The sequence below is a fragment of the Beauveria bassiana genome (genome assembly GCF_000280675.1).
Source record: "Beauveria bassiana ARSEF 2860 unplaced genomic scaffold BBA_S00006, whole genome shotgun sequence".
In the NCBI taxonomy this organism is placed as follows: Eukaryota; Fungi; Ascomycota; class Sordariomycetes; order Hypocreales; family Cordycipitaceae; genus Beauveria; species Beauveria bassiana.
In genome coordinates this window covers 744,133-756,956 of record NW_007930841.1, presented here as the reverse complement: position 1 = coordinate 756,956, position 12,824 = coordinate 744,133, and the positions used below count along the sequence as shown (strand labels likewise).

Sequence of the window (12,824 nt, the reverse complement as noted above, 5' to 3'; positions counted from 1 at the left end):
CGCCGGCCATCAAACTCCACCGAGACTGTAACCAAGAATGCGTGCGTGCCCATGCAGGCTGCAGCGCATCACTCCCCGAACCCCCCTTCGTCTAGCGCGGGCCGGGCCACTTTACCTGCAGCCGTTGGGCCGCCGCCCGCCCTCCCGCTTCCATAGTTGACACTGGATTCTTCTCTTTTTTTCTGCATTTTTCTGTTTGAATTGTCTGCTCGTTTGAGGAGAGAAGATTTGCCATCTCGCAGAAAAATGAAATTTTGTAAAACTTGCTCGACGCATGGTTCCCATGTCCAAGAATAATGAGCCAACCTTACAACACTTACTTACACTCAAGCCTTGGCCCAACCCTCACTGCCCACCTACCCAGACACCAGCTGACTTGAATATTCCCCGTGTAAGTCATTGTTCTGGACAACACATCTTCCTCTGTTTTTCATCCTCTAATTCTTCTGCTGTGCAACGCACCAAGCCCTTGTTGTTTTTTTGCCTCTTCCACTTACATGTCAGACTCCTCCGGCTTGGCACACAACAGCACGCCATCATGGCGGGTGGCTTGGCTCCTTGTCCACCTCCTGCAAACCTCCACCACCCTCCACCAACATCCTTCTTACCCAAGTTGCCACCGCACCTCAACCTCGCACGGCATCCTGCGCGGCGGCTCGCCAGTTCATTGACCACGTGCCTCCTTCTCTGAAGCGAATTTCCTTGCTGCCTCTACTTATCGATCCTGCTTTTACTGCTTTGCCATGCCTTTTCTGCTCTGCCATGCCCACTGCTCATCGCAGTTTCAATCCCCAACTTGTAAAACTCGTAAGCACAACATCGAAGCCCAACCGGCTTGCGGCTTATAGAAATGCGAGAAACACTTGCCGGTGGCACTAATTACTGTTGTCAACAGCCTAATGTCTCAGTCTATGCTCTTGGTATCGGCGTTCCCGACTGTTCCATTCTCATCTGTACCCCCGGCCTTGCCTGGGTAGCGTCAGATAACGCTTCGATCCTATCCCGCCGCCGTCCCCTTCCCCAGCTTTCTGCTTCCGTCGCAGCTTGGCCTGCTTGGCCTGCAACTTCTTCTCACATGTTTCTCGCTTACCCCAAGCAACCCTCACCACTGGCTCGGCAGTGCTATGCAAAGACGCCACGGCGCGAACCCTTCTGCCTTATCCTCGCCTCATCCACGCCTCCTCCAATCACGCCTCACCGAAAATGGTCGACAGCAACTCCAAACCACATCACTCTGCAGACTCGGCACTCCGTCTTGAAACAGGCAATACAGTTGTATATTATAGATCTTTCTTCATTTCTGTCCCTGCCAGTATATGCCTCATTTCCATTGCCACGTCAATAGCCCGCCGCGCATGAACCCTGTGTTGGCCACAGCCAGTCCGTGCTAATCGTTTTTCCCGATAAGTCATAAAATATGCACTACCATGCACTGCCTCCTTGCCTTTCCCCTTTTCTTGATTTCTAATTGCACCACAGGCGCACAGCCTTGTCCTTTCCGCCGCTGCCAACTTTCTTGCCGTCCGGACTCCAGTCAACGGCGTAGACTTCGTCTTGATGACCTGGCAAGTCCGCGGCTAGCTTGTGCGTTGCCATCGACCATACCTTAAGCGTTGTATCCTTCGACGCCGTCACAAGAAGCCGCGAGTCTGCAGAAAACGCACACTGGTATACTGGTGCCACGTGGCCTCGGAGAGTATTGATGAATTTCCCGTCCCTATCAGTCATCGTCAGCGGGCGGAATAGTTCTGTCATGTCTCTTCATCAATCATATCAACACGTACCTGGCGTTCCATAGCTTTGTGTGGTTATCCCAGCCTGAGCTGGCAATCAAGCTCCCGTCTGGGGAAAATGTTACATGATTGACCTGCTTCTGATGGCCCAGCATTCTCGCCACTGGTTTCGTCCCTTGCGACGGATCCCACAGATACATGGTAAAGTCATCACTTGCCGAGACTAGCCGCTCAGCAACCTTGCCTTGTATTTTTGCAGCCTTTTCGAATCGTTCCTTGGCCTTGGCACGCTTCTCCTGCTCTGTTGCCGGAGTCGGTGTGTGGTCAAAATATGATGTTCGTAGCGCAAACTCGGTCGATAATGCCAAGTGGTTGACCCAGTGTGCGTGAGAAGACAGTGTATGCAGCAACGTCCCCAGCTCTGCGTTCCAAACTTTTACCGTCTTGTCGTGGCTGGCTGTATAGATGTTTCCCGTGCCTCCCCACTTCACACAACTGACGCTGCTCTTGTGTCCAGACAAGACATGTTCCGTTGTGCCATTGTCTACCATCCACACACGCACAGTCGAGTCCTTACTAGCACTTGCCAGTCTGGGTGTGCCATCTCTCCAGAGATGATATGGTTCCCATGCCATGTTTGTCACCCACTTGGCGTGCCCGCTGAATGTTCCCCCCGAAACGGCTTTGCCAGTAACAGGATCCCACAGCCGAACCGTCTTGTCCATGCTGCCAGTCGCCAGTCGGCGTCCATCCGGCGACCACGCGACGCACAGTACCCAGCCCTTGTGGCCAGACAGAGTATATTTAGGCGTACCAGTGTCCGTGTCCATGATTCTCGCAGTATTGTCACCAGATCCCGTGGCCAACAAGCTGCTCGTCTGGGGAGGGAATTGTGCTGCAAGAATGGCTTCGCCGTGCGCCGGGATGCGATGCGACATGCGCGTTACTGCCTTGACTTTGAAGACTGCCTGTGGCTCGGCACTAAGCGTGACTGTAGTTTCGAAGGGATTTTCAATGCCATGGCTGCGCAACAGTTGCAGCAAATCGTTGGGATACTGATCGACAATGATATCGCTGTCGGGGATGTGGATGCGGAACCGGTATGGTACGAAGTCTTCTTTTTCCTGGTCAAAGTTTTAACAGGAGATCATGGAGCGGTACAGGTGGTCTGCGTACCCTAGCGAGAAGCGTATTCAAGAGCAGCGACAGGTTCTTCTCCGAGGCATCAGCTAGCGGCACCTCTACCAGCGCCTGCTGATTGCCATCCGGGTCAACGAATCGAGCCTTGAAGGAGCCCTCGGGCCCAGGGACGGCCGTAACATCTTGCTGGACACGAGAGCGCTCAAGCTGCTCACGGCGCTGTCTTTTCGACGGCGGAGGCAAGACTGTCGACATTTTGTCCCTCAGTGTAGATGTGCCAGAACCAAGAGGATCGAAAAAGTCGTCCAGATTTGGTGGGGCAACTGGCAAAATCATGAAATTTAGGCGGTGAAATTGTTGGCGGTGCGGCGGCGCAACTACCGCCCCACTGCTCCATTACCTCGAGAACCAGCATTCGATGGGTTTGCTTCTCGGCCACGCCTGAAACTGTTTGCAAATTGCGGGAATTGAGCCAGTCCGATATTAGGAATAGACACTGATGTTTGTGTGGCTGTGTCCTGCATCTGGGGCTCTGACGCTGCCTGTGAGTGTTGCTCTCGCAGCTGCCGCCTCTCGCTCTGCATAAGCATCTGGCCATAATTTGGATCTTCGGCAGCGCTCCGCCTCTGCCCGCCTGGAAGCTTTGCGCTCTGCCGAACCATTTGGTCATATTCCAGATCTTCAACAACGCTCAGTCTCTGCCTTTTATGTGTGTTTGACGTTCTGCTCTGCTGAGGCCTTCCTTGGGCCGTGTCGATCTCACGATGCCGTCTTTCTTGAATCTCTAGACGCCGTTGACGCTGCGCATCTTCATTCTGGATAGCGTAAATGGCAGCAATTCGCATTTGCATATTAGAAAGCAGTTGCATTCGATCAGTTGGCGAGAGTTTTCTGTAGTCTCTTTTGTACTGGTTGAATGTGTCTCCTGTCAGCCGTACTGCTGCCTCTGACACGCCAGCGACTGAGATGGCAGCTGAGGTGTCTGGCCCCAGTGCTGGTAATTCCGGGCCTGCATTTGTCAGTCATGTCCGTAAAGGCTGGTCCAAAAGTTCATACTTGAGTCTTCCACATCTTCGTCCTCGCCATTGCTGGGCTCTGGCGACGGAGGCTCAGGCGTACCGGGCTCGTGGTTATGCTGGTCGCAGGCCACGGTAAGCACCCACCCCCCGAGAGTCTTTCGGTGGACGGCCTTGGCTTTCCATGGACAACCCGTCTTCTTGGTTGTCGTTTTGCGTTGTGTTGCCTCTGATTTGTATGCCCGGCCACCACGATTACAGACCAAGTCGCAGCGGATAATACCGTTATTGGGCACGTCGGCGCCCCCAACGTACGCCCTGTGAGAGCGCGACTTGACGATTTTGTAGCCCTCCTTTTCCATCCGCTCATTCAGATTTTCAATCAAATCTTCGTAGCTGCTATAGACGCCCGCGCGAGGCGTAGCCACTGACTCAAGAATGCCAAACATTGTCGCTAAGTTTTCCGTACCATACAACAATGGATGGGTGCGAGGTGTGAATTTTGCGATGCCCTGGTGCGAAAGGTGACGACGATGCACCGTGTGGGGCTCGTCGCGGTTAGGCCAAAGTCGCCGTTTGTACACGACTTCTACACCTTCTGCACAACAATTCGCCATCAGATTGTTTCTGCCCCTTTTAAATATTTACCAGTGATCATTCAAAATGGATCATTCACGGATCAACTCGCGGGCTTTGATGCCGAGTGTCACTTCTTCTCAATATTTTACCAATTCAACTGCATCTCGAAGCAACACACCAGCCTCCGCGCGTACTCCTGCTCGCCGCCGTTCACGCAAGACCACAGGACCAAGTGCCGCCACTCCAAAAAGTCATCAACTTTTCCAATCCTCCAATTCTGTAGCAGCATCGACACCTGGTCTCACTCCGTCGAACATATCTACCTCGCTTAGTCGCCCCACCACAGCCTCTGGTCGAAAGTCGCGTGCCACCAATGCTTCGTCCGTTGTAGGAGAGGCCCAAACCATTGTCTGCGCCGTCTGTGAAGCTCGGGGCGTTTCGCCATCTGTTGGGATTGCATTTGTGAATACGTCTTTAGGTGAAGCCGTTCTCAGTCAAATTTGTGATAACCAGTCCTATGTCAAAACCCTGCACAAAATACGCATCAATTGGCCATCCCGGATTATCTGCTTGGCTCAAGGAACGAGACCAACTAGCCTCATGTCGCTGCTCCGTACAATGTTCGCCGATATACCCATTGACGTGACTGATCGCTCGTTTTGGTCCGAAACCAAGGGAATAGAATACATTAATAAGCTGGCTTTCGAAACTGACATTCCGCCAATCCAAGTCGCTATTCAAGGCAAATACTACGCTGTGAGCGCTCTGGCTGCAGTATGATTGCACTTTGACCACTTGAGTCCGAATTGCCAATAACAGAATGGTCAGGCTATGGCGCAGATTGAACACCAATTCTCTATAACGTTTGCTCCGCATTCTCTACGACTACGCTACCAACCTTCAGATGATACCATGATGATTGATGTATCCGCGATCCAATGCTTGGAAATCGTTCAAAATAGTCACTCCAGCAAATCAAAGGATAGCCTCTTTGGCTTACTCAATCATTGCGTTACCCCAATGGGCAATCGAATGCTGCGCAGCAACATAATTCAACCGCCTACGCTTTACGAATCGTTCATCGCACCGCGTTACGACGCCGTCGAGGAGCTGACTCTGAATGACGAAATGTTTCTAGAAATTCGAAAGAGTATTTTTGCTGAGACTTCTACAATGCCTTGACCCGCTAACAAATTTTAGCCTTGAAAAAGTTTCTTGATGTGGAAAAGCTCCTGACCAAGGTAACTTGGTGCTTGAACGCGGGATGCTGTCGCTTTCTAATGTGGCCTAGTTAATCACAATCCCCGTAATTGTGGCCATACCCCAAGCAGAGCAGCAGATCAACCAAGTGCTTATGATCAAGTCGTTCTTGGAGGCAGCCAAAGAGCTGCACCTAGCCATGAGGCCTGCAACCGCTCCACTACTAGTCAAGATTCGGGAGCTCTGCAGCCTGGAGAGAATCGGAGCCATGTCACAAAAGATACACACAGTGCTTGAATCTGACGTATCATACACGAAATCAGCTCTTGATTTACGGAACCAGCGAACTTTCGCTGTGCGAACTGGTATTAGCGGTGTGTTAGATGTGTCCCGGCAGGCATACAAAGAGTTGACGGAAGAGATTCACAATTACGTTGAACAACTCAACGGTAAGGTTACAGTCGTCCGATAACACCAGCTATTCCTCATCTATCATAGAAAAGTATAATGTAACTGCGACGCTCAAGTTCGACAATGGTCGCAAATACTGGCTGAAGATAAGTATTGGTGACTACAACAGTGTTGATCCACCTGGTTTCTTCATCAATGTGGTCAAAAAGCGAGGCGCTATCGAATGCCAGACTCTTGATCTTGTCAAGCTGAACATGCGACTTTCGGACACTTCAAATGAGGTAGTGTTCCGCAGCGATGCCATCATCGAGCAGCTGATTGCCACTCTGCAATCAGACGCATCTCACCTCTTCAAAATGTGTGAATCGATCGGTCTCATTGACATGCTCGCTTCCTTCACCCAGCTAAGTACGACACGCGATTATGTACGACCCGAATTTACAAACAGGTTGGCACTCAAGTCAGCTAGGCATCCTATAGTTGACAAGGTATGGGTATGTACACAGCCGTGCAGCCTCCGCTAACTATGCAGATACTTGCAGAAAGATTTGTACCAAACGACTATTTCGCTACAGAACAGCATTGCTTCCATATTGTGACTGGATTCAACATGGGCGGAAAAAGCACGTATATCCGAGCCATCGCGCTACTACAGATCATGGCGCAAATTGGCTGCTTTGTTCCGGCCGAATATGCTTCCTTCTCTGTCGTCCATAATGTCTTTACTCGCATTTCCTTGAGCGATAACATAGAAGCAGGGCTATCCAGTTTCTCTGTCGAAATGCGCGACATGGCATTCATCTTGCGCAACGTGGATCAACAAAGCATGGTTATCATCGATGAACTTGGCAGAGGCACCAGCACCCGTGACGGGCTTGCCATTGCCATTGCCATGGCAGAAGCACTAATTCAATCCAAGGCCTTTGTGTGGTTTGCCACTCATTTTCTGGAACTCGCACGCGCTTTGGCTAACCGGCCCGGTGTTCTCAACCTGCACCTGGCAACCGACTGCTCAGTCAACGAGGACGGGGTGCCGTGTATGACCATGTTGTACAAGACGGAGCGCGGCCCCGAAAAGGACGAGCAGGATTACGGAATCAATCTTGCCAAGGCGATTGGATTTCCGGATAGCATTATTCGACCAGCCGAAGAGTATGTACGCGCAACAAGGCTGCGAAAAGAAGCAAGCAAGCAAAGCTTGGAAGCGCAAAAGTTGCAAAGACGCCGCCAACTGATCCTAGGTCTACACGAGGCTCTGAAGCAAGCAAGGGCTGACGGCGCCAAGGAGGCTCTGCCAGGCTACCTTAAACAGTTGCAGCATGAATTTGTGACACAAATGGCTGCAATCGAAGATGGCGACTAATCGGAAATTGCATGTTATGCAGTGGTTGTAGTTGTATCCACAAAGGCGCAACTTGTGTGGTCGCCAATTCTGTAATTGCTGTACATTTTCAGTCTGGTATTTGCATTGGAGCTCTACTCGCGACAGCCCTTCAGCTGCTGCTATTATATACAAAGTTCGCTCTTGCTCCATTGATTAGAAGTTGAAGTTGGCACAAACTTTATTTAGCAAATTTTGCAGTCTCTTTGTCGCTCCATTCCCAGAACCGTCTCGGCATCGCATTCGGGTTGGTCTTGTTCTCTTCCACTGCCTTGACCAAATCAGGACGGACGTAATCATTGCCGAGACGGCCCCAAGGAATGACAAAGGAGCCGCCCTTTTCCAGAGTAATGTCGTCGCTCCAGCCACAAAACAGCTCCGTGTAGGCGCCGTTGCGCGGAGGATAGCCCAGATATGTCAGCGAGTTGTGGACGAGGCCCGGCAGGTGGCGCTGTAGGCCACTTTGCAGGTTGCCCGGGTTGAAGGTGACGCTCACGACGCCGTCGGCGGCGTGTCGGCGGTGAAACTCGACGGCGTAGAACTGGTTGCCCGCCTTGGACTGGCCGTAGTTGACATGCGTGATGGCGTGGTTCCTGGGCGCACCCGTGTCCTTGTCCAGGGCGATGCCGCCGTACGGGGAGAACAGATTGTTGGCCAGCGACGAGGCCCAGATGACGCGCACCGAGTCCTTGGGCGCCGTCTTGGCGGTCGCCGTCAGCACCGGGGTGAGTAGCTTGGTGAGCAGAAACGGGCCGAGACAGTTTGTAGCCATTTGCATCTCGTAGCCCTGGGCGCTGACGGTGTCGGCGGGTGGGAACATGACGCCGGCGTTGTTGACGAGCACATCGAGGCGGGATTCGCGCGCGAGGAAGGCGTCGACGGCCGGCTTGACGGTGCGCAGGTCGGACAAATCCACGGAAAGGAAGACGAGGCGGCCCTTGGAGCTGGGGTGCAGGGCGCGCGCGCGCTCGATGGCGGCGTCGGCTTTGCTCTGGCTGCGGGCGGCGACGTAGACGGTGGCGTTCTTCTCGTAGAGGATCTGCGTGAGCTGCTCGCCGACGCCGGAGTTGGCGCCGGTGACAATGTGCACCCGGCCGGTCTGGTCCGGCAGGTTGCGCTCGGTCAGGGGCGGGCTGGGGATAAAGGCCGACTGGGGCAGCGACTGGGTGAGGTAGTGCAGGCCAAACATGATGAACGGGCACGAATAGTCTATAGATGATGAGTTGGGACAAGAAGACCTGGGGGTTAGCGAGTTGGTGGAAAGAGTGATGAGAAAAGTCTGAGATGGCGAAGGAGGGATGGGATGAAGCAGAATAGGGTCACGCTGTCTTATTCGTATTCATTTTTTTTGCTGATTTTAATCCAATGTAACGCTTCCGTTTCCGCTCCAACAGGAAACCTAGCATACGCAACTCCTCACTTGACTTTTTGTTTCAGCAGTTGGTTGCGGAAAGCAGCGCTAGTTGGCAGTAGTCTCAGTCGCGATTCGCTAGGGACGGGAGCGGAGGCCCATCTTTGGCGATCATGCGGCAGCACGGACGTCGGAAACGGGGAAACCCGAAGTTGGCCGGTTCCCAAACCACAATTGGTAGGCAAACTGGTTCGCAAAATTGTCCTCGGATGGATGAAGATGGCAATGTGTCGAGGCGTGATGAATGTGTCTTTGTCTGGCACGGTGGACGCCACTGTGCAGCTAAGGCGTCCGCGGTGGTGGAAGCGGGTAACCCAGATTTCGGGGAGTGTCACCATCAGAGACACTCGTGGATTCGCGGCAAGGATGTATTCTCTGTCAAACAATGTCTCTCAAAGTAGACGTTTCCGTAGTGTCTGGGGTGATTTCGGGGATGACGGGTGTGGATTCGACCGAGGACGACCAACAAATGGGCCGGCAAGCCACCGGCTCTGTTTTGCTCCGGCAGCCGGGCCCGAGTTTCGTCACTTGTGTATTAGATGCGTTGGCTTGGCTCGGTCACTACCCAGTACTAGGACATGGCTGGCGAAGAGGGGATGCCGAGGCGAAGCTGATTTCTCGAATGCACAATCGTTATTGAAGACAAGTAGATGGGTAAATTGAGGCAAGAGACGACCCAAGGATAATACGCGAAAGAAAAGAGGAAGAAATTAGTTTAACCTCGTCTGCGTACCACTAGGACGCGCTAGTAACATTTTACAACGCGGAATACCGAGATCTCCTGGCGGCGGATTGTTCAACTCCTCACAAGAAATTTCTCAATATTCGTTCGTATTTTTTACCTTTGGCTTTCAAGTCTGCTCTCTTTTGTATCAATTTATTCCTGCCCGAGCTGAAAGTACCTTGTCAAAAGTCATGTCTAATGATGTGCGCCTCTTCAGGTGGGGCAGTTGACAGGTTCGCGAACACCAACGCCAACACTACAACCTCACACACGGGATAACACACAAGTCTAACCGGCGCAGCATCATGACCGCTGCCGAAAACTCCGGCCTCGATGTAGAGCGGCACATCAAATACTGGAAGCGCTGCCACGGCAGCTATCTGCCTGCCCCGTACACCGCCAACGACTCGACCCGCCTCACGCTCGCCTGCTTCATCGTCTCGTCGCTGGACCTGCTGCGGTCGCCGCTCACCGCCAAGGAGCGCGCCGCCATTCGAGCGTGGGTGCTCAGCCTGCAGCACCCTGACGGTGGCTTCTGCGGCAGCGCGACGCACGCGCCGGCCGGCGCGTCCGCGGGCGACGCCAACCTCGCGGCCACCTTTTTCGCGCTGGTGCTGCTTGCGCTGGCGGGCGTGGGCGGGCCTCAAGAGGAGGGCGCGTTCTCAGGCGTCAAGAGGACGCGGCTGCTGCGCTGGCTGAGGCGGCTGCAGAGGAACGAGGATGGCGCTGTGGGACAGATGCTGTGGGAGGGCGAGCCGGTGGGCGGGCATGATGTCAGGAATAGCTACATGGCGGCGGGGATCCGGTGGATGCTGAGAGGGGATGTGGAAAAGGGAGATGAGGGGTGGGTGGAAGACTTGGATCTGGACAAGCTGGTCGGCTTCATCGCAAACACGCAAACGCATGATGGTGGCATGGGCGAAACGACGTCGCATCACGAGTCACACGGTAAACATCTTTTCGATTGATGCCGGAGCTAGCACTAACTTGATGTAGGTGGTTACACATTCTGCGCGCTCTCGGCGTTGAGCCTGCTGTCGCGGCCCGCCTCGACACGCAAGAGAGCAGAAGCAGCGGACCAGCACATTCCTAACCGTGCACAGCTCCTCAAGTTTCTTTCGCATCGGCAGTTTATCTACCACGCCGAGGAGGAAACGGAGCACGAGGACGACGAGGAAAACTTTATCGAAAAAGAGCTTGCGCAACTACAGCTCGACGGCCCACCAACTTTTGTCGGCTGCAACGGCCGCTGGAACAAAAAGGCAGACACTTGCTATTTCTGGTGGGCAGCTGGCGCGTTATCGGTAAGAACTTTTGCTTACTGTCATTTTTTGCTATTTTTGCAAAAGAAGAAGAAGAAAATAAATCTGATGAGCAACGCGCGCAAAGCTCCTCGAGCAACAGTCCATGCTGCATCGAGAACCGGCAAGCAACTACTTGACGGGCATCACGCAGCATAGGATCGGAGGGTTCGCCAAGACGACGGGCGCGCCGCCCGACATCTATCACTCGTATCTGGGTCTCACGGCGCTGGCCATCATGGGCGAGCCAAAGCTCAAAGAGCTGGATGCGGAGCTGTGCTGCAGCGCGGAAGTGGCAGCTTGCATAGCAAAGGCGCGAGACGGCCTGCTGGCGGCGGAAAAGGCGAGAGCTTCCACGAACTGGGAAAATGACGGATTCTGGTAGCCCTGATATAATTTCATAAGAATAAAGAATCTTTCGTCGCTATAGCTCCTTATTTACTTTTGATGGAACTCGGACTCGGGTGATGCTGGCCATGACCCCTTGTGCATTTCGGACAGTAGCATTACTACAGGACATGATCACTATTCATGCCTTGCTGGCAGTATCGATTTTGAAGAACCATGAACACAACAGATTTGCAATCATTTATTTGGTTACCTAGCTATTTATCAACTCGGTAATATCGTTTGTGTTTAGGCAGCCTTATCTCCGTCCACCAGTGGTCCTGATGGTTGTGGGGCGGATCGGACGAGTGACGTTTTGCTAGTTAGCTTCGAAGCCATCGCAACTTTTTTTTTTCCCATTCATCACATTCCAATCAGCAGCCATGTCGTCAAAACCAGAAGAAGGCTCGCAACAAAGCCCTTGGACCGGCGAGGCCAAGCAAAAGTTTGCAACGTATGCCGACGCATAACACCGCGCGACAACCAATGTCGAGGTAGAAGCTGACGAGAGAAACCGGCTAGGAAATCCAAGAGCGAGTTTTACGACCCGTGCCAAGAGGCGGCGCAGCGCAGCTACAAGTGCCTGTACAGAAACAATGGCGACAAGACCATGTGTACCGACTATTTTCAGTGCGTTTCACGCCCGAGTCTTGGGGGCGGAGGGGGGAGCCTTCGGGGGGTTAATGCATGTGCTAATGGTTCTTTTCCATAGGGCGTATCGCGATTGCAAGCAAGCTTGGGTAGGGTCTTTGACGCGCCGCACGGAGAGTAATGGGCTAACAATCTTGTGCTGCAGACGGAGAAGCGAAGGAAGGACTCGGGCAGCTTCTGGTGACGACGCACCACGACCGACCGGATACTAAGGGTATACGGGCGCGGATACAGAGGCCCCCGGAATGTAACAATACCCGTCTTTGATGTGTTGACTTGGTGCGTAGCGAATGCTACTATCGCGACATCAAAGAGTGTACTTTTAACGAAGCAAATATAATGTTGTCAAAAGTAAAATCTTCTGTATCATAAATACATACCGGAGTACGTCTTTGTATACGAACCTATGCGCGCGGGGGGGTTTTTGACATAGCTAAAATACACCGACACGAAAATGTCTCTTTGCTGTCTAGTGAGGCTATCAGGGCATCTACCGCGTTTGCGCGTGTAGAAGCTACTAATATAAAAAAAAATTTGACATGTGAAGCGCCTTGACAAGCGTTACTCGGTAGACAGCAAGGAGACATTGCAAACGGGAGACGCAATAGTTGCCATGTCAGAAAACACCCCCCTCCCGCGCAGGTAATATATCTCTTATTTATTTTTTTCAACTACTTGCCACCAAGTCTACATTAAAATTGGTTTTGAAAGCATCAATAATGACTAGGTACCTATTCTGTAAGTTGTGACTCATCAGGAAGTCGAGGTCGAATCGAGAACTCAACCCAGATCGCGCACCTAGCTAATTCACCAAATTCACACGAGTCACAACCTACATATCCCCACGCTGGCGGTGCTTGCCAGGTGGGTTACAAAAGGGTGAAAAAAAA

General features: G+C 52.7%; 5 protein-coding genes across 5 annotated transcripts; 3 read left to right on the top strand and 2 right to left on the bottom strand.

The window, feature by feature from the left end:
* Window positions 1–1,464: 1,464 nt before the first annotated feature.
* BBA_02993 (WD domain-containing protein) lies at window positions 1,465–4,338 on the bottom strand (the record flags this gene model as incomplete). The annotated part of the gene is made up of 5 exons (XM_008598090.1): window positions 1,465–1,717; window positions 1,785–2,857; window positions 2,910–3,196; window positions 3,274–3,882; window positions 3,930–4,338. The coding sequence occupies 5 exons, from the start codon at window positions 4,336–4,338 to the stop codon at window positions 1,465–1,467; spliced, it is 2,631 nt and encodes an 876-aa protein (XP_008596312.1).
* Window positions 4,339–4,552: 214 nt separating this feature from the next.
* On the top strand, window positions 4,553–7,442 carry BBA_02992 (MutS domain V; the record flags this gene model as incomplete). The annotated part of the gene is made up of 6 exons (XM_008598089.1): window positions 4,553–5,242; window positions 5,297–5,618; window positions 5,669–5,709; window positions 5,760–6,117; window positions 6,167–6,487; window positions 6,655–7,442. The coding sequence occupies 6 exons, from the start codon at window positions 4,553–4,555 to the stop codon at window positions 7,440–7,442; spliced, it is 2,520 nt and encodes an 839-aa protein (XP_008596311.1).
* Window positions 7,443–7,641: 199 nt separating this feature from the next.
* BBA_02991 (short-chain dehydrogenase) lies at window positions 7,642–8,649 on the bottom strand (the record flags this gene model as incomplete). The annotated part of the gene is made up of 1 exon (XM_008598088.1): window positions 7,642–8,649. The coding sequence occupies one exon, from the start codon at window positions 8,647–8,649 to the stop codon at window positions 7,642–7,644; it is 1,008 nt and encodes a 335-aa protein (XP_008596310.1).
* A 1,251-nt stretch (window positions 8,650–9,900) lies between these two features.
* On the top strand, window positions 9,901–11,281 carry BBA_02990 (prenyltransferase and squalene oxidase; the record flags this gene model as incomplete). The annotated part of the gene is made up of 3 exons (XM_008598087.1): window positions 9,901–10,543; window positions 10,592–10,899; window positions 10,985–11,281. The coding sequence occupies 3 exons, from the start codon at window positions 9,901–9,903 to the stop codon at window positions 11,279–11,281; spliced, it is 1,248 nt and encodes a 415-aa protein (XP_008596309.1).
* A 385-nt stretch (window positions 11,282–11,666) lies between these two features.
* Window positions 11,667–12,118, top strand: BBA_02989 (cytochrome c oxidase-assembly factor COX23; the record flags this gene model as incomplete). The annotated part of the gene is made up of 4 exons (XM_008598086.1): window positions 11,667–11,737; window positions 11,806–11,913; window positions 11,996–12,023; window positions 12,080–12,118. 4 exons carry the CDS (start codon window positions 11,667–11,669, stop codon window positions 12,116–12,118), a joined length of 246 nt encoding a protein of 81 aa, XP_008596308.1.
* Window positions 12,119–12,824: the final 706 nt, after the last annotated feature.